Source organism: Peromyscus californicus, unplaced genomic scaffold (assembly GCF_007827085.1).
Source record: "Peromyscus californicus insignis strain IS unplaced genomic scaffold, ASM782708v3 Scaffold_18__1_contigs__length_77618521, whole genome shotgun sequence".
NCBI lineage: Eukaryota > Metazoa > Chordata > Mammalia > Rodentia > Cricetidae > Peromyscus > Peromyscus californicus.
In genome coordinates, this window is record NW_026294480.1 from 6,486,079 (window position 1) to 6,506,264 (window position 20,186).

At 39.6% G+C, this 20,186-nt stretch overlaps 1 protein-coding gene across 5 annotated transcripts in view; it reads left to right on the top strand.

Moving 5' to 3' along the window:
* Positions 1–20,186, top strand: part of LOC128113360 (zinc finger protein 58-like) — a 65,645-nt gene that overhangs the window by 18,368 nt on the left and 27,091 nt on the right. For 2 of the 5 annotated variants that reach the window (XM_052742984.1, XM_052742985.1), the window contains exons 1-4: positions 2,142–2,272; positions 9,677–9,803; positions 10,709–10,804; positions 16,507–17,492. In XM_052742984.1, the coding sequence (XP_052598944.1) occupies positions 2,267–2,272; positions 9,677–9,803; positions 10,709–10,804; positions 16,507–17,492 (1,215 nt within the window). In that variant the 5' untranslated portion in view covers positions 2,142–2,266. Of the gene's footprint in view, positions 1–2,141; positions 2,273–9,676; positions 9,804–10,708; positions 10,805–16,506; positions 19,675–20,186 lie in introns of those variants that run through there. The other 3 variants (XM_052742982.1, XM_052742983.1, XM_052742980.1) reach the window with 2 other exon arrangements.

A 20,186-nucleotide genomic window follows, 5' to 3' on the forward strand; every position in this document is an offset into this window, starting at 1 on the left:
AGGATAAAAGGGTATATTATTGAATCTACTTTAATCCACAAAAAGAACTATTAATCTTAAATATTTTATATTGCTATGGATTTCAGTTTATTGGTACAAATTTAAAGTTATTTCTGTTAATCTGTATGTATGTTTCTACTCTTGTTTGGGTTTTGTGCTAATCAGCTCATTAAAACTGTAATGTATAGTTTTTTAACTATACAGATTAATCTTCATCTATGATAGTCAAACTTATACTCAGGTATGTTTTCAAGGTTATTCACAGATATATTAGATAGGCAGATGCTCTTCAAATACTTCAAAGACCTATAGAATATGGCATTTAAAAATGTGTTAATAACATAAGGCTTTTCATGATAGTGAGACATGTCCACTCTTGGCAACACCAATTTGCTTAAAAAAAGGATGATGGGCATCCAAGTACCTCTATATGGAGTTTGCTTTCTATGTGGTAAAACCTAGCCATTGGCAAAGAAACTGCCCTTGCCTTGACTGATGACAGTATACTGTCCAAACTAGACAGGCAGCATACAAAGATAAGTGACTGCCAAACTTTGCCAAGACAAGACAGGATAGTTCTTCAAAATTCCTCCTTCACACAAAAGTCTGTCAGATATTCTAGGTCTGAAAGTCAAAGATGGATGCCCCAATGCTACAGAGGAACCTCAGAATCACTGTCCAGGCAGCCAGATATCTCTGTCATATCTATAGTTTTGGAAGTTGCTTTCTCTACTTTTCCTGGGCCCAAAAGCCCATCCATGGAGGTATCTATCTTATGGAAGTACAATTTCATTTGAAAGGTGAAGGCTCATCGTAGGGGCTCATGCTCAAAACTGTACTTCTAGGAAAGTTTCTCCGGGGTCAGCACCCAAAGTAGAAGGAAACTGTGCGATGGGGCTGACACTGTCCCAAGACAGTAGAACATGACAGCACCGTCTACATTGTACTGGATGTGTAGACAGGAAGTGCACCCTGGAGGTCACCATGACTCTCTTCAGCACTATTAAAGAGAACAGCCTCACCATATGACTGGTCAGATGTTCAGTGCCCTCCTAACAATCCCTGTGGGGTCACTCTCCATGGAACATGGTGATCGCTAAGTGGAATTGGAACTGCACCATATACTCATGACAGAACCATAGGAAACTGGACTGTTTAGATAGTTTGAGCTATCTGTGCTTCAGTCCTGAGTGAATGACCCAGGACCAGTGACCCTTCACTAGGGAGGTAAGCATGAGCTCCTAGCACACACCTGGTGGTGAATATGGACCTGAGTTTGTGAAAAACCATGGAGACACTGGTAAAACTCTAGTAGAGCTCTCACAAAAACTAAATGGCTTACAGAGATTACTAGGTGAAAGTTTTCAAGGGAATGAAGGACAGGTGGAAAACTCCTGAGGTGGATTAGGGGAGATCTTTGCAAGTAAATGTCAGAGAGTTGGACATTTAACTTTGTTCAGTGATTATACCGTCTCTGTGTCCCTCATCAATACACTGTAGAGAGTCCAATGTTCTCACAAAACTGTTTTCCAAGCCGTGGAGTCAGATCCATGAATGGCTCACACAGAGTGTCGGTACAGAAGAAGGATTACTTATTATTTGTAGGACAGCATATTAAGACATAGCCGACATTATACTCAACTGCTTTAACCCGTCTTTGTTTAGTTGTGTTTTGTTTTGACTTTCCCTTTTTACTTAGAAACAAGCTCTCTTTAAATTTCCCAGTCCAGCCTTTCATTCCCGAGTCCATTTGTCAAGTAACCGCTGAGCAGTTAGACGGCTGGTTTCAAAATCATGGTTAAAAGATACTTCTCATTTCCACATTAGTGTATTGCTTCATTATTTTAAAGCAAAACTGAGTCATGTGATTTTTAAACGCTGTAGTAAGATTAAATCACAAATATGGACCAGAAAACTTACAAGGCTAGTATTTCTGTCAAAGACTCGACTCACATTAATAATCTAGTGTTGTGGATCTGGAAGTGAACACCAGTCTCACTCCCTAGGGATGTCCTGCTGACTCAGCTTCTGCCTCCAAAACACTACTGCGGGCAGCCGGACACAAATCCAGGAAGTGTAGAAATCTCTATACATAGGTTCCCGGAATTTTTTCGCATAGATTTCTGGGAAACGTAGTCCAAACGACTGTGACGTCATAGGGAGACATCCAGGAAATCCCCATCAGGCTTTTGGTCCACACACGTGCAGCTTTCCCAAAGTTGGGCGAGAGTCCTGCCCTACTCGACAGTCCTGTTGCATCTCTGACATGGAGGTTGGTCCAGGGTGCAGCGTAACCTGAGGCACTGTGCGGGGTTCCGGGGTCCGTCCTGGAGGGAGCGGACCTGGGCTGGGTGGGAGGGCGGAAGAAGCTGCCTTGGAGGTGCTGTGCTGAACTGGCTGGGTCACGTGAGGTTGCAGGTCAGGGCTGGGGAGAGGGCGATAGGGACTGCGCTCTGAGTGATTTCCTTAGGACGCCTCTTGCCATTCGAGTCTGCCTTGGGCTTCTGGGACAGGAGAGCTGCCTGGTAGCGCGGAGTAGATGATAGTGCAAAGTCCTGGATTGCAAACTAATGATGGCCAGCTGACAGCCTGCTTCTGAGGTGGAGCTGGGAGCTCACTGAGCAGCTTTGGTGGGGAAGCATGCTTCTCTAGCTGAGCCGTTCTCAATGGACGCTGTCAGATTTCTCAGAATCTGTAGAGCAAACGGGGTCTGGTCCTTCCTGAACTCTGTAGCCGGCCTCGTGTAACGGTCTTGAGGTCTTGATCGTGGTCATTTTGGCTGACAGATAAAGGATCAAGAAAGGAAAAACCTGAGGTACAACAGTTCACCAATGTGAAATTCTGGAGCACAGCAGACAGATCTGCCAGAATCAGCTGCTGTAGAAAAGCTTTGGCTACACATAGAACAGGCACAGATAGAGGCATTTTCTGCAGGAAGAAGGAACTGGAGAAGCTGACTCCGGCCTCACCTTGAGGGCTGGGTTTTCTTAACCTTGGAAAGGTCTTCCATCCCTTATGTAGAGTTGACCACAATGGTTGTGTCAACAAGTCTTGATCTAGCCTTGAGCTTGTTGAGGTAGTCCATAAGAAGGGTCTCTAAGAACAGGTGAAAAACTCTCATGGCCTTGGGTTCCAGTGCCAGGCTTTTGTGTCAGGTCAGTGGGGTGAGGAAGAACTCACAGACTGTGTGTATTCATGTGATTTACAGTAGACAGACCTGTGATAGGAAAGAAACTCCAGTCTACTCTATTGCACATCCCTGTCATCTCTGAATTTGTTAGTGGGAGGCAGGACCTCTGGTCCTCCTCTGCTTCATAGCAAATTCAAGGCCAGAGTCTGTGTCAGAAAACATTTAAACATATGTCATGGTCATGAGATATACCTTCTATGGTTCATTTCATGTTTCTTATAGTGAACACCATGACAAACCCCTGCAATCAGCACTTTGCTGACTTAACTATTTGTGGTTAACTTCTGTTGACTAAATTACTCACTAACATGTTTTTGTTAAAGAGACTAAATTTTTGGAGATTAGACAGTTGTTTGCAATTATTATGCGGAGAAGAGTTCCTCTTTGCCTGGCTTGAATATTCCTTCCTATATGCAGTGATTGTTCATTCTTTTTGGATATTAATCTGTGTTTGTTACTGTCATGACCTGATGCTGATTTCTTCTGCTTTCACTGATTTCTTCCAGTTTGCTCCTTTCATATCTAATCCGAGACCCCATTATTTCTTCATTTCCATTCTGCAGTTCTTGACTGATGTGGCTGCTGTGGTTACATTCCCGGGTCTTTTTCTGCAGCTGCAGCTGGGATGCCTTCCCCTGTCCTTACTCCAGAGGTTCCACTGTGTGCAGATGCTTCTTACAGTGAGCCAGAACAAAACCACTTCCTCCCTGTCCTTCACATGGGCACTGCCATGTTCAACCAGTAAAGCCAAGTGCTAATGCTGGTTCCTGCTCTTCACAGGTCCAGTCCAGTTCCCCTTGTTGAGCAGTCCTGTCTCTTTCCTCTCAGGCTTCTTTCATTGTGTTCTAATGTCAGTGTGAGGGAGGGAGTTCCTTGTGTTTACAACTCATGCATGAGCCTTTCTGTGTTAGACATGTCATATCTGGAAAACTCTGGAGGGGAGGTGTGCTGGGTGAGGACATTCAGTTCCTGTTGATCAAACTATATGACTATGTCAGAGGCCATGGAGAGACATTGCATAAAATGTGAACAGGGGTCAAACACATATCCAAGGAATAAACCTGAGCAGCACAGATTTTTCATTACATTGTCAATTATGGGTTATAAAAGTGTCTGGCATAATGTTCTACATAGTTATTATCAAGTGCAGAAACATATTTTGGGTTGAAAGGTGTGTATTGTTGCATGGCCATCTTGTTGAAAATCTGTATTCCATTATTCTCTTCTTTGCAGTGTCTCTATGAAATTAAGTCAAATCTGTGAGAATGCATGTCACCAATCTTTATTAGATACACTTCACTTACTGGGGCTTTAAGAAGACTGAGAAACAGTATACTGACTACTAAAATCCACAAATACATCAAGACATCTAATGTAAAAGGCAAAGCTTGTGATAATATTTTGAAATTTAATAATTATGGAATTCTTGTTTCCAAATCTAGTACTATGTTTGATATCTCAATTTTTTCATGATTTATTCGATTTTCTATGTTATATCATTCTAAGACGTCATAATTAATGACTCTTTCATGCCACATGTGTGTAAGTATAGAGCCTGGGTGGAGAACTTGGAGTTGGTACTTGATGATGTGTATAGTGTGTATTTTAAACACTATGTCTTTTGATCAGGACATAGGCTGCTTTGAATGGAAGGTCACTACTGTTAGGAACCTGATCAGGAATCCAGTCCTCCCTTTGCATCTGGCTTGGACTTCCCACCAATTTTCAGTGTTTTCTGATTTTTCTGAAAAGGTATCTCAGAGGAATACTGACAGGAGATGCAGGAGTTCTTAATGTATCTACTCTGTCCATTCTGTTGTTCTAGACTTGACTCTAGGACCAGTCTCTATTCAAGTGGACTACAGATTTCTGGCTCCCAATTATATTGAGAATGTTATCAATTTTTAATGAATGACAGTTTGCCCACCTCAGAGCAGACATTATTTGTACTTCTTCTCTATAGAAAGTGAATTTTGCCAGATTCACATTCCCTTGAAATGGTTGCCATTAGTTGTATTGGATAAAATTCCTACTTAAATGCTCTCCTGTTTACAGATGCACTGCCCTCCACTGACAGCATCTCATAGGAGATTGACCTCAAGACAGCAGACACTTCCTCATGGAATGGTGGTAGACAGTGCTGGGCAACACAGGCAGTGATCCTTGCAGTTAGTTCTCCATTGGAGACCTATAATATTTCTCTCACAGAAGTATGTTTCCATCTTCACTGTGCTCAGGGCTCTTTCCATTCTCCACAGTGACTATTTTCCCCTGCTCTTGGTGATCATATTGTTAAAATGAGTCTCATCCGTGTTTTTTTTTTTCCCTTTGGGTTTTTTTTGTCCTCTTCCTTGTAAAGGTAGAAACGTACTCCACTAGCTACAAAGAAGCTTCACTACAGTTCAGTTGCTTTTCTTTTGAGAAATTACTGGGTGTTCTATTCATCAGTTTTCTTCAGTTATCCTGTGACTTAGAAATGTGTTGTCCTAGTTCCTACTTAACTCTGCCGTTTATTGAAGGATATTATTTGTGTGGTCATTCTTTACAGAATATACATTTCTGCTGTACCAAAGGTCTTGTTACAATAGCTACTCCATCCTCCCAATGCTGACACAAACTCAGAGGATTGGAGCTGTATTTGACATGAAGGTCTCCTGTCTAAAGGTGAATTTTATTAGCGCTGGAAGGTGCTTTGCAAGCTCCAAGGCAGAGAGCAATAAATAATCTTGCTTAACTCTTATGCCCATGAACCACAACAAAGACCAGTGCAGCTAGAGTTTTCCTGGTCCTGCCTGGCCCACAGTCAGGACAAATCTTTCTTACCTGCCAGTTCCACAGCCACTCAGACCCAACCAAGTAAACACACAGAGACTTATATTGCTTACAAAATGTATGGCCATGGCAGGCTTCTTGTTAACTTCTTATATCTTAAATCAACCCATTTCTATAAATCTAGACCTTGCCACATGGCTCGTGGCTTACCGGTATCTTAACATCTGCTTCTCTTCTTGGTGTTTGGCAGCGTCTCTTCCTGCCTGGCTCCTGGCCAATCAGCATTTTGTTTATACAGAGCGATATCCACAGCACTTCCCCTTTTCTTTTTTTTTTAAAAGGAAGGTTTTAACTTTCACATAGTAAAATTACATATAACAAAACAGTTATCAAGGAAGAATTACAGTTATAATATCTAGTCTATTTGTATTTGGCAAAATAAAAGAAAATATTCTATCTATCCTATATTTGTGAGTCTAAGGTTTCATATCTAACTTGTCTTTTATCATAACTAAGGAAATTATAACTATCTAGTCTTCAACTACATCAGAGACCTTATAATATTACCTGAGAAATGGGAGGATGCAAGCAACTTTCGAGAATCTTGTGAGAGTAGACAGAGACAACTGGCAGCCTGGACAGTCACCTAATGTTCCTTTGTAAATTGGGGCATCTGTCTTCAGCCCACAGGCCTAGAGTCTCTCAGTCACTTTTCTCTGTGTCCTGTAAAATGTCTGGCAGTTTCCTCTGCAAAACAGGAACCTAAAGGACCATTTTGCCAAGCAAAGTTCAGTGGTCACCTTCCTATGGATCCTGCATGTCCAGTTGATCAAGCAGTCCAGGCAAGAACAGTTTCTTGCCCAAATGGCTGTTTTTGCCAAGGTGAAAATAAACTCCATGTGGAGTGTCTTCCATGCCCACCCTCCTCTGAAGTAAATCGGTGCTGCCAGGAGCAGTCATGTCTCACTGTCCAGAAAGTCTAAATTTTTAAAACATTTTAAATGCCATAGTGTTTGAAGATTACCTATCTATCTGAATTATATCTATGTATGCCTAGAAAACAACATGACTATAAGTTTGACTATCATAGAAAACTAATTATTAATCTGTATTTCTTAATTATCCACTACAATCTAAATGAGTTACATAAACATAATACCTCAAATGAGAATAGAAATTTTCACACAGTATAACAAAATTAAGTTTAAACTTGTATCAATAAACTAAAAGCCATAGCAATGTAAAACATTTTAAACAAGTTCCTCTTTAAAAGTAGTTTCAGTAATCTACCCTTTCATCCTCTCATATCTATATCACAATCCCTAACTGCACTCCAAGTACTTCTCCTTGGACCCACACTGGAGTGTCCCTGGCACTGCTCTGCCATAGGTGCTTCTTGCTGCAGCACAGAGTGAATTACAAAAAAATGAAAACAGACCAAAATGCAGAGAACTGTTGTCTTGTGGTGCCATGAACCTGAAAGATCAGAGAACAGGGATCAGCCACAGTTGCTTGCTACCTCTGTCGCTGCTCAGTTCAAAAGGGCTGAGATCCTGTCTCCGCCCTACCTGATGACTTCTAGTCCTTTTCCTCGACAGTCCTCCAAACCTTGATGGTTAGCTACTGGCTCGCTCCACCCTCTGACTCCAAGGAAGCTTCATTTTTCAGAACACAATCAAAATATCCAACCTCCCTAAATAAGGACAAATATCTATAACCCACTGACTGATCAAAAACACCATCACACCTCTTGGGAATGTAGGTGTCGTGTTCTTAAAATTACTTCCTGTTCTCTGGGGATGACGTCATCTTTAGGGGATCCTGAAAGAAAAATGAGATAATGGTCAAGTCCTGGGAGAGCTTGCTGTATCATTTGTTGCCCAGTCTCTGTAATGGGAAAGAACAGGGCTTGTCTCAAGTCCTGGCTGGAGTAGTCTGTGAGACTGGACTGTCTCAGCTGGCCACCTTGAATTTGTTCTAAGCAGTTTGTATTCCAAAGCTGATCTTTGGGTGGTGGTTGTCAGCTCAGTGGCATTACCATAGTGCCAGTGGAGTCATCATTGTGGGGCCCCATCCTTCTTTTGGAGACTTCAAAGGTTTCTCTTAGGCATGGTCATCATGGTTCACTGCGGAAAACTTAAACATTTTCTGTGTCATATACAGTAAATCTTGAAGAGGTCAAAGGACAATAATTTGTTATGTACATCCAGAGTACAAAAACCTTAATTCCTAGTTACCTGATAGAGACACAAACCGAAAATCATGTACAGGAATCTGTATGAAGCCTTTTTCTAGAATTAGTACTCTGTATGACCATTAGTATCATGAAAAAAGTTAAATATATATATATATATATATATATATATATAAAAATTATAAATTTTGAGATAATATTTATAACTTAAGAAAAGTTTTAAAGAGACAAAATAAAACCAAAGTATTATGAGATTACTGGCAATAGAATGGTCCCTTAATTTGGTTTTCCTTCTGTCCCATATCAGGTGGCTCTTCTGACATAAGACAGACTTTGGATTTTGCTTTAACAAGCATGCTTGGGTTTAGAGGAGAGACATGCTCCAACTCCAAAGCCAGCTTTAATTTTTAACTGAACTGGGACTACAAAAAGACTATTTGCATTATATGTTTTAGGGAACAGCAGAAACAAAAATTTAGCAAGATTTATGAAATTTTATTCTGTTAGAAATGTGATATACTGGTAGACCAATTTACTCCTTTTCTTGGGACATTTTCTCTATATGATTCGACCTTTTTCTTCAAATTTCTCATTTGTCCAGTGGTCTTCAGATTCCTTAGTTGGATGCCTTCATTCTTCTGAAAAGACAAAAACAAAACCATCCCCATACCCTAATTTTGGTTTCCCTTTTGGCAAATTATATCTGATCAAATGATCAAATGTTAGTTTAGATTGAATGGTCACACTTACATGAAGTATCACCTTCTAATCAAAAAGTCTCTCTTATTTGAATTTGATCTTTAAAATATTTCCTTTATGGTTTCTCCTGAAATATTTGTTTTATCTTCTAAAGCTGTTCTATCATCCAGAGCTGTATGATTATGCTAGTAGGATCTTTTACCTTGTATTTCCTTCAAAATGGATCAAGTGTGAGATTATGTGACCACTTCAGGCATGTCTAAGGAATATTACTCAACTATGTAAGAAACTTTTCTAGCTCTCTTTCATCCTGAGCAAAATCTAGATTTGTGTCCAAAGGCACATGATGCCTGTGTTAGGGTTTCTGTTGCTGTGATGAAGACTGACCAGTAGTCACTGGGAGAAGAGAGGGTTTATTTCAGCTTACAATTTCAGGTAACAGTCCATCCATCACTGAGGGAGGTTAAGGCAGGAGCCTGCATCAAGAACTGGAGCAAAAGCCATAGAGGGACACGGTTTCCTGATTTGCTTTCCTTGGCTTGCTCAGCCTGCTTTCTTGAACCATCAAGGACTACCTTACTGTGGTGGCACCACCCATAATGGGCTGTGCTGCCTCAATCAATCACTGATTAAGAAAATATCCCTTGGCTACAGGACAGTCTTGGGTAGGCATTTTCTTAGCTGTGCTTCTCTCTTCTTACGTTACCATAGCCAGTGTCATGTTGACAGGAGAGCTAGCCAGTCCAATAGATCTTGGAATCAATGTTGTTATTGTTTCAATTAATTAAAAGTGTGATGTCATTCATTGGTCTTTATTTCAGGAAATGCTGTCCTTCTGGGACGTGGCCATTGAGTTCTCTGCAGAAGAGAGGGAATGCCTGGAGCCTGCTCAGTGGATTTTGTACAGGGATGTGATGTTGGAGAATTACAGCCACCTTGATTTCCTGGGTGAGGATCTCATCCATAGTGAATTCTTATTTCATTATCAACTTGTAGCTTCCTCTCTTGGCATGGTATCTCACTAGAATTTTTGCTTTTCAACAGTAAGTTTCATATTTTTCTTTTTTTTTTTTTTTTTTTTTTTTTTTTTTTTTTTTTTTTTTTGGTTTTTCAAGACAGGGTTTCTCTGTGTAGCTTTGCGCCTTTCCTGGAACTCACTTTGGAGACCAGGCTGGCCTCGAACTCACAGAGATCCGACTGGCTCTGCCTCCCGAGTGCTGGGATTAAAGGCGTGCGCCACCACCGCCCGGCCATATTTTTCATTTTAAGAAGAATTAGGGGGTTCGGAAAATGGCTCAGTGCTTAAGAGCACTGACTGCTCTTGCTTAGGACCCGGGTTCAATTCCCAGCACCCACATGGCAGCTCACAACTGTCCGACTCCATTTCCAGGGGATCCGACACACTCTCATATAGACATAAATGCCTGTAAAAACATCAATGCACATAACATAAAAATTTTTAAAAAATAAGAAAAATTAGGGAGGTTGCTGTATAGGTAAGAAACATTTCATTGTGTTTCTCTTTGTGTGTTTAACGTGTCTGTGTTAGAAACATGCATTCTTCACTCAAGTGGGACTGGGAGTAATTCTGTGTCATGACGTATTGAACACTCATGTTAATGAAAATGTTTTACAATTTGATTTTAATATTTTTCCCCTTAAATGAGACTTAGAATCTGGACATTGTACATTGCTTCATGTATGGTAGTGGTCCTGTGAGAAAACATTATGGAACTGATTGTCTGCAGTCATTTATTCCATCATCTTTCCTCATAAAGACTGTACTAGAAGGGACATGTCAATTCCCAGTAGAAGAACATGTCAACAATTTTATTCCCTTTTCCTCCAAACAGGTCTTGCTGTCTCCAAGCCACACCTGGTGACATTTCTGGAGCAAAGACAAGGACCTTGGGATGTGAAGAGACAAGTACCAACCCCTGTACACCCAGGTGTGTAGGAAAGAGGGGTCAGGGGATAGGTAAAGTCCAAAGATCCAACAGAGAGGCAGGCATTCCCACCTGTAGCTAGAGTTTTCCTGGTCCTGCCTGGCCCACTGTCAGGACAAATCTCTCTCACCCGCCAGTCCTGCAGCCACTCAGACCCAACCAAGTAAACTCAGAGACTTATATTGCCTACAAACTGTATGGCCGTGGCAGGCTTCTTGCTAACTGTTCTTATATCTTAAATCAACCCATTTCTATTAATCTATAAGTTGCCACGGTGGCTTGTAGCTTACTGGTATCTTAACATCTGCTTCTCATCATGTGGCTGGCAGCATCTCTCTGCCTCAGCCTTCCACTTCCCAGAATTCTCCTTTCTCTTTGTCCCACCTATACTTCCTGCCTGGCTACTGGCCAATCAGCATTTTATTTATACAGAGCGATATCCACAGCACCCACCTGTATTGAAACAAGATATTGTGGTGGTGATTATTCTTTAGGTCTCTTATTTGTTTTCAACAGAGGATATATCTCAGATGTCCATGATGGTTTTAGTCTCCTACGCTTTGTATTTCCCCAGTGGTGAGCTGTGCTTGTATTTACCATGACTTCCAAGGTTCTTCCTTTTGTTGAGGCTACATAGTAATGTAAGACTCAGGGAAATGCTGTTCTGTGCAGAAGAGTCAGTTATCTGCTGGGCTTCCGAGCAGACTCATGCCACAAGGATCTCTACACTGAAGCGAGCATGATTGAGTTTATAAAGCAAACCCACAGTTCCATCCCAGAGAGGCAGACAGGTGCAGACGGCTCAGCAGTTTCGGTTCTGTTGAATAGAAGAATTTGGGTGCGTGGGTGGGGAGCAGTTGGATACAACTCCGACAGATGGGAGTCCCTTTGGACAGTTCATTTGCCACTGTTCATAGGGAAGAGTCAGAGCATTAACTTACTGTATAAGGGATTGCATAAGGGCCATTCCATCCACTAACTTAGCAGAGACTGTTTTGTTTTTATCCATGAAGTTTTACAAGCAGTTGATTAAGCAGAGCCAGACCATTAAACCAAGGAAGAGAAGGAAGAGCGGGCCTGCTGGGCCTTAAGGAGTTCAGCCATGGATTCCCCAGTACACCGCTTGTGGGACGAGCAGTTGTGGGCCTCTCTTTTTTTTTTTTTTTTTTAATAAGATTTACTTATTTATTATGTATACAGTATTCTGCCTGCATGTGTCCCTGCAGGCCAGAAGAGGGCACCAGATCTCATTACAGATGGTTGTGAGCCACCATGTGGTTGCTGGGAATTGAACTCAGGACATCTGAAGAGCAGTCGGTGCTCTTAACCACTGAGCCATCTCTCCAGCCCCCGGCCTCTCTTTCATGGCAGTTAGTAGATTTAGGCTTTTTACTGAGTTATAAGGCTCAATTTTTTTTTTCTGTTTAGGTTAATTTTTTTTATCATATACGAAGACCAACTCTTATTTGTATATATACCCAGTCATTATTCATTAGAGAAATCAGAAAATTTTATTTCTAAACCTGATGTTCCCAGGACATCAGAGTTAGTAACATTTTTTTCCCCCCAGAGAACAGTCATACGTAGCTAGTGCTACTAGCCCTATAGGAAATATTATGGCTAATATTACCATGAGTCCAATGGGAGGAAGAGATCTCATGGTCCCTATATCTAAAAATCTCCTGTTGAGTTCTACAAACTTCTTCCGTGTGTACAGGTCCGTTGGCTTTGGGCTTTGTCATGGGAGCAGGACTGAGGAACTGGTCCTAGATGTCTCTGGACGGTGACTCAGAACTAGTGATCTGGGTGAACTGTCACAGCCCATCTCACCTCCCCCTCAGGCCATATTGCTTTCTTTACCTGATGTGGTGGGTCCACACATGGCACAAGCAGCTTAGTTTAAATGAGTGCCATAGTTCATCCTGCTGACTGGCCCTGTGACAGAGCCTCTGTCATATATTATCTACCACTTTGCTGAGGACTCCTTCCACAATCAGACATGGACAGCTCAGCTCTGGGGTTGGCTTTGTTAGGAGGAGGAATGAAACCTGGGGGCACAGGGCATGACCATTTGAACTGGCATGTAGTTCCCATAACAGTTGGGTGCCAGGTGTAGGTACAAGGTTCCCCTATACATAGGATACTCAACATCAGTTCATAAGACATTGAGTACAGAATGATTGCAAGGAATACCTCTATTGTTTGAGACATTTAGGATGTAGGTGCAGAATCTAAGATCCTCTACAGCATGAGAGAATCCTTAACCTGTCTTGTGGGACATGAAGAGTGATTCCTCTTCCCAACAGATAATGGATAAAGATTTCCTGGTCTGGCTTACAGGCCACAGGGAGACAGGGGCAGCAGATTCTGATAAGTCCTATTCCCCATGTATCCTTATCCTTTGATTAAGCTAGCATGACATTTACTCTCATAGTTCTGTGTCCCATTGAGGGTAAGTGTGCTATTTGATCCTGGCTGTATCCTGCCATGCAAGTGTAGTGTAGATTTAACCCTTTTTATTCAAGCATGTAATTTCAATAACCAATTATTTTAAGTACATATGCTTTTGAATATTATTCCATATTAAGGAAACTTTAAGTTGACCTTCAATTAGTTATCTGTTTTATGCTTAATTTTGGTAACATGTACAGAGGACTGTGTAATGGAAAGTATAAATTAGTCTCTCCCTTCAAGATTGTCACTGAAAATGAATCACATTTGTATTTATCGTGACTACAACCTCAGTTTGGGGCACAGTAAGGATATTTAAGCATGAGTAATGTGACATCATTAAGTTTTATGTCTTTTTAAAAATTATTTATTATTTCATGTATATGAGTGTCCTATCTTCATGCACACCAGAAGAGAGAATCAGATCCCATTACAAATGGTTCTGAGAACTTCACTGTCCACATCCCTTTAAGTTTTATGTTTACAACATCTAAATCAGTCCTACTGACCTTCTATATTAAGTAGCTTGTTTCATCAGAAATAATGCAATCAGAGGAGGGAATTGTAAGGCTGACTTTTTTTAAAATTATTCATTTTTTATTTTATTTGCATTGGCCATTTGCCTGCATGTATATCTGTGTGAGGGTGTCATATTTTGGAGTTACACATAGTTGTTAGCTTAACAAAGTTAGCAAAGACATAAGTGACTAGATAGACACAGCTTCAAGTCAGATTTTGTTAACATGTATAGACCTTCATAACCTTAGGAACTTTAACAACTTTAGACCATTAAGTATACTGTCTTTAAAAGCCTGTATAACATAGTCAGATCTGGCTTCAAGGTTTTAAGGTTTTTGCCCCTTATTTATTTAATTTATCTATCTTAAATAACTTAACCCTTTTATTAGAGATATAACCTCTAATATATATTTTTGTATCTTTTTAAAATGGTTTCACTGATCCAGAAAGTAGGTTTGAGTCTTAGACAAGACCATAAGGGGGAGCTCAGTGCCTCAGATGAGTGAGGTGAAGAAGAGACAGGGAGTTTTCCAGACTCACTAATACAACCTCAGATTAGAAGATTTTAAGCATTACTTCTTCGGTTAATATCCCCCCACTTAGGAGACCCAGGGAAGGAGTCCCTGTCAGGATTGTTCCACTAACCAGAATCTGGACCAGAGAAAACTACCTACACAAAGCTCTTCAGAGCACGACAAGAACTAGGTTGGTGTTGGTGTCCTGAAATACAGTGGTCATTGTACCAATACCCTGGTTTGATTGGGTTTGTAAAGCCAAACCCATAATTACCTCATACCAGAGGCTGTCCAGGGGCCTGAAATTTCAAAGGTGTCAGTTCCATTGATTCAGGTAATTTATGTTGTAAAACAGGACATCTCCCAAAGCTGCAGGTGAGGCTGCATGACTGTTTTCTTAGGAGGATTGTTTAGCTGGGTGAGCAATTGGATATAACGCTGGCAAAAATGGAGTCACTTTGGGCAGTTCAGTAACAGACTTTGCACTGTTTCTAGTCCTCAAAAAACTGCACACTTTTCTAAGAACCAAGTTATGAAATCATTGTAAGATATCAATTTTTATTCCCATCACTTATACTCATGTTAATGAAAGTCATTTCATTAGAGTCCTTTATGAGTGATGAAGATATTTTCTAAAGGTTCTTCCTAACACACACTCAGTAATAAGGATTTAAATCCATGCACTTTGAGGATGTATATTCAAAGATTAAAACTGTTCACAGCTAGGAAAATGTGTTTAATACCTTAATAAGCTTTCAGAATTTTGTAGATTCAAGATTTTTTTCTTTTACTTGGCAATTTGATATCTGGTATTATTATTTGGAAGTATGTGTTAACTAAAGTCATTTGTTATACATACACTATGTATTTTGGTGGATGGATGAAGCAGATTGATAAAAATACATAAGGAAAGTGTAAGATTAAAATATCTATGAGCTGTGCTACTCTGAGTTTCACTTTGTGGACAAACAGGAGTCTCCCATTGTCATGCTTTATTCATTGTCTCTCTCTACTCTGTGCTCAATAATTGTTTAATCTTGTAAATGAATGAATCTTAAAAATATGTCATTTTAACCTGGGTGTGGTAGCTCACTCCATTAATCCCAGCACTGGGGAGGCAGAGGCAGGCAGATCTCAGAGTCAAGTCCCACTGGACAGGACAACAAAGACTACACAGAGAAAACCTGTCTAAAAAAACAAAACAAAAAAAATTGGGTAATTTTGTCCTTTATTCATTGATAAATATGTTGCCTCAGCAAAATTTGTTATTCACAGGTGACCTGAAGGGTTGTTTTTTTTTAAATCATGATTTGATACGTTCAGGTATATAATTTCATGTCATCTGTTGTGGAATAATCTTTTTGTACACTATGAGAATGTGTCACTTGGACTGGTTTACTAAAAAGCTGAATGGTCATTAACTAGGCAAAATTTTCGGGGCAGAGAGGATGCTGGGAAAAAGAGAGGAGGTGCTAGGACACAGAGCCAGCAGCATGGACATTACAAAGTAAAGGTAACCAAGCCATGTAAAAGAAGCAGATGAAAAGAAATGGGTTAATTTAACTTATAAGAGCTAGTTAGAAACAAGCCTAAACTGTCGACAAACTTTCATAATTAATAATGAGTCTCTGTGTTATGATTTGGGAGCTGGCTGATGGGACAGAGAAAGATTCCCTACAGTCATCCAAATAAAAAATAAAATACTGTCCTGAATTTTTGAGCTATATTATTTAATCTTGTTCTGGACTATCTACTTTTTGTGCAGCATATCTTTTGTACCTTACAAAATAATACTCTATGTGTAGGATAAAACTCTTGTATTTTAATGACAACTCACAATCACACAATCACAATCCACTTTCTCTTTTTAGGATTGGCTACGTTATAATTTCATGGATGTCCAGCCATATAACATCTATATTAATGAGCTGATTTTTGTTAGTAAAGTGCCCTTACAAGTTACTTAGCTATTAACTTTAAATAATGTGCCATTATTTCTTTGTTCTATTTGGATGTGCTCTTATTCCAATAAAAGTATAGATTATTTCCTCCTACACTATTGTGTGAATTATGCTCAGTGTATATAGATATTTAAACATACTTTATTTTCTGATTTATGGTTAAATATGTATGAGTAAATCTCTCTATTTTAACAGTAAGCATTATAAATATGAAGACTATTGCTTAGCTTTTGATCATATCTCAACTTTTCCTCAACAGGAACAATATCAAATGATTGTAACCATTACAACAAGGCCATTGATTATAACTCACTCCTTATTCAACGCCAGAGAATCCATACAGGGGAGAAACCCTACAAGTGTGAAATATGTGGAAAGGCCCTTAGTTCTCAAAAAAACCTATCTATACACCAGAGACTTCATACTGGAGACAAACCCTATATGTGTAAAGAATGTCATAAGGCGTTTAGTACTCGCTCATCACTTTTTATACACCAGAAAATTCATACTGAAGAAAAAACGTACAAGTGTGAAGAATGTGGCAAATCATTTTACTATCCTTCAATGCTGAAGCAACATCAAAGAATTCATTCTGGAGAGAAGCCCTACAAGTGTGAAGGATGTGGCAAAGCTTTCTATGATCGTTCATTCCTGAAGCAACATCAAAGAGTTCATTGTGGAAAGAAACCCTACAAGTGTGAAGAATGTGGGAGAACATTTTCCTCTGCTTTAATTCTTAACAAGCATAAACGAATTCATTCTGGCGAGAAACCCTACAAGTGTGAACTGTGTGGAAAAGGATTTGCTAAGCCTTCTGTCCTTTCTGAGCACAAAATATGTCATACTGGAGAGAAACCCTACAAGTGTGAAGAGTGTGACAGATGTTTTTCCTCTTCTTTAACCCTTAGAAGACATCAAAGAATTCATTCTGAAGACAATCCCTACAAGTGTGGCGAATGTGGCAGAGCCTTCTACACGCTTTATGCCCTTACTCAGCACAAGTTTGTTCATTCTGGAGAGAAACCATACAAGTGTGAAGAGTGTGGCCGATGTTTTTCCTTTTATTCAGTCCTTAGAAGACATGAAATAATTCATTCTGAAGACAGCCCCTACAAGTGTGGAGAATGTGGCAAAGCCTTTACCAAACTTTGTATATTTACCCAGCACAAATTTGTTCATACTGGGGAGGCACCGTACAGGTGTGAAGAGTGTGGCAAAAGATTTTCTAGTCCTTCATATCTTAAGGTACATAAAACTATTCATTCTGAAGAGAATGCCTTCAAGTGTGAAGAATGTGGCAAAGCCTTTGTTAATCATTATACCCTTTCTCGACACAAGACAGTTCATACTGGAGAGAAATCCTACAAATGTAATAAAAAGTTTACACTTTTGTAGCCCTTCAAACACATCAAATAATTCATTTTGAATAGAAATTCCACAAGCATGTGGAATGTGGTAAATCCTTAGATGATTCAGACCTTATGCAGCACAAATGAATGCATTGAGTAGGGAAGCCATGCACATATGAAGATTTGAGTGCTTTAACATTCAGTCAACACTATTAACCATCAGTAACATTCATTCGGCAGTATAACAACCAAACATGAAGGGAGTGCCTAGCTTTTCATGTTTCTTTGTATCTTAAATAACACAACAATCTTCATCCTGAAAATCAAAGCTATAATGTGAAGGATGTGGTGAAGGTTTCAGTTATCATTCAGTCCTGGTTCAACCTCAGTAATTCTCACCTGAGAGAAACCCTACTCATGTGCAGAATAGGACCAAGGCTTAGCTGTTCCTCATGCCTGTATAAGTTTTAGAGAATTCATTGTGATGAAGAATCCAACAAAAGCAATCAATGTCCAAGTTCTCTAACTGTTTGTCACACTCCCAGTATCTGCAGATCCTTCATACTGCAGAGACACTCTACACACTCAAAGCGGTGCCTAAGCATTTAATAGTGATTCAAGTCTTCATCGGCAACAAAGTGTGACATAGATGAGGAACTGCAGGTGCAGATGTCTTTGTTAGCTAGCTGCAGATATCCACACCACACAACCCAACATTATTTGAAATCTGAAGGACTCTCAGTTAGCTATTTGCTTCTCTCTGATTAGTTTTATTATAAACTTGTGTTCGGGGTGCTTTCTTGATTTCTAAGTGATGTGAGAGAAGCCAGCCAGGATAACCAGCACCATCCTCTACAGGAATTCCTTGGGTGCATAAGAATTGTGAACATGAGTCAGATGGAGCAAGTCAGAAGGCACTATTCCCCCGTGGTTTCTGTATCACTTCCTGTCCTGGCTTCCCTGGATGAGGAACAATAATTCATAATTTGAAATAAACTGATTATTCCCCCATGTTGTTTGTAGTACAGCCGTGTGTTGTTTTTAGTCCAGTCCACATTTCTAGTACAGTCTAACAAATCAATCTAGGACAGCCGTGAATATGGGAACCTTTTCTCCCTTCATAACTCTGTTGTTACCACCTGACGGCATTCTCGAGACAACGTCACAAAGTCTGTAGATGTGCCCAGCCTCCACTCCAGACCTGAGCATCCACACTGCAGAGAAGTAAAGAATATAACAGGTTATTGTGTTTCCCCAAGTCAACACCAACATTTTCAGACTAGAGAGAAACCTGTGAAATCGAAGACAGTAGCTATGTGTGGAGCGATTGTTCTAAACACAAACATGAGACTTTTAGGCATGAAGGAAAACTAACACGCTCAGTTGATAAGAGGATTGATTTTTCTTCATACCTTAGTATCAGAGAGTTTGTTTGGTTTAGGAGTCATACAGGTATAAATAGTGTGACAAAGCCTTAAGAACAATCCTTACCCATGAGTAAATTCATATTGTAGTGAATCCTATATATAATGACTGGCAGAATCATTTTTCACTATTGACACCTCACACAGCAGCATATCAGCTATCATTTAAAGCACTATGTTCATGGAAATAGTATAGCAAATAGTATAGCAACATCTTTCCTCATGGCTTAGTAATGGATCTATTGAAGTGTAGTTAATGCATGCTATCAATGACCTAGGAAAGAAGGTATGTGTCCTACAGGTTGAGCAGGATGGTTGGAGCTTCCTAAGCACTTCAAGTCAACTGTGTTTCATCAGAGGCCTCTCATACTAAACTGGAGCTATATGACTAGGTGTTTGCCATCCAGGATGTTGGTCTTTGGTCTGATTCCATTTATGTCAACAGTATTTTTTTGAAAAGGCTGTCAATTCCAGTTCCTTGTTTTGACACTTTAGACAAAAATTACATGTCCATTGCATTAGTGTTTATCTCTTGTTCTTATGTTACATTGTGTTGGATTGTATGTTTGTATTTATGTGAGTCCCATGCCATCCTTTTCACTATGGCTCTGTAATGCAATTTGATATTAAGGAATATACATCTTTGGTTATTTCTGTTCTTTTGTGTTCTCACATTTTTTCCCATGTTCTATGATGGTTTCCATTAGAATTTTTATGTGGATTGTATTGATTATGTAAATAGTTTTATTAATGTAGACCTTTGTACAACATGAGTTCTAATCTAGGGATATGTTTTTCTCTTTGTAATCTGGTGTCTTCTTTAGGTAATGTTTTCAGTATTTTAAAATTTTGTTATATAAATCTTTTACCTCCTGGGTTAGGTTTATTTCTAGATATTTCTACTTTTTCTTTAGAGATTCTGAATGTGCTCTTTTTCCTGATTACTTTCTCAGGAAGTCTACTAATAGTGTATATCAAGTTTAATGGCTTTTATAAGTTGATTTTACAAACTATGGAAATATTTATCAAATTAAGTTTTAGGCAGTCTGTGGGTCCATCTAAGTACAGAATTATGATATTCGTAATTAGGAATGTTTAACTTCTTCCTTTCCAACTTTTATCCCTTTTCTATCTTTATTTTTTTCTTTCTTTCGTTAGGAATTGAG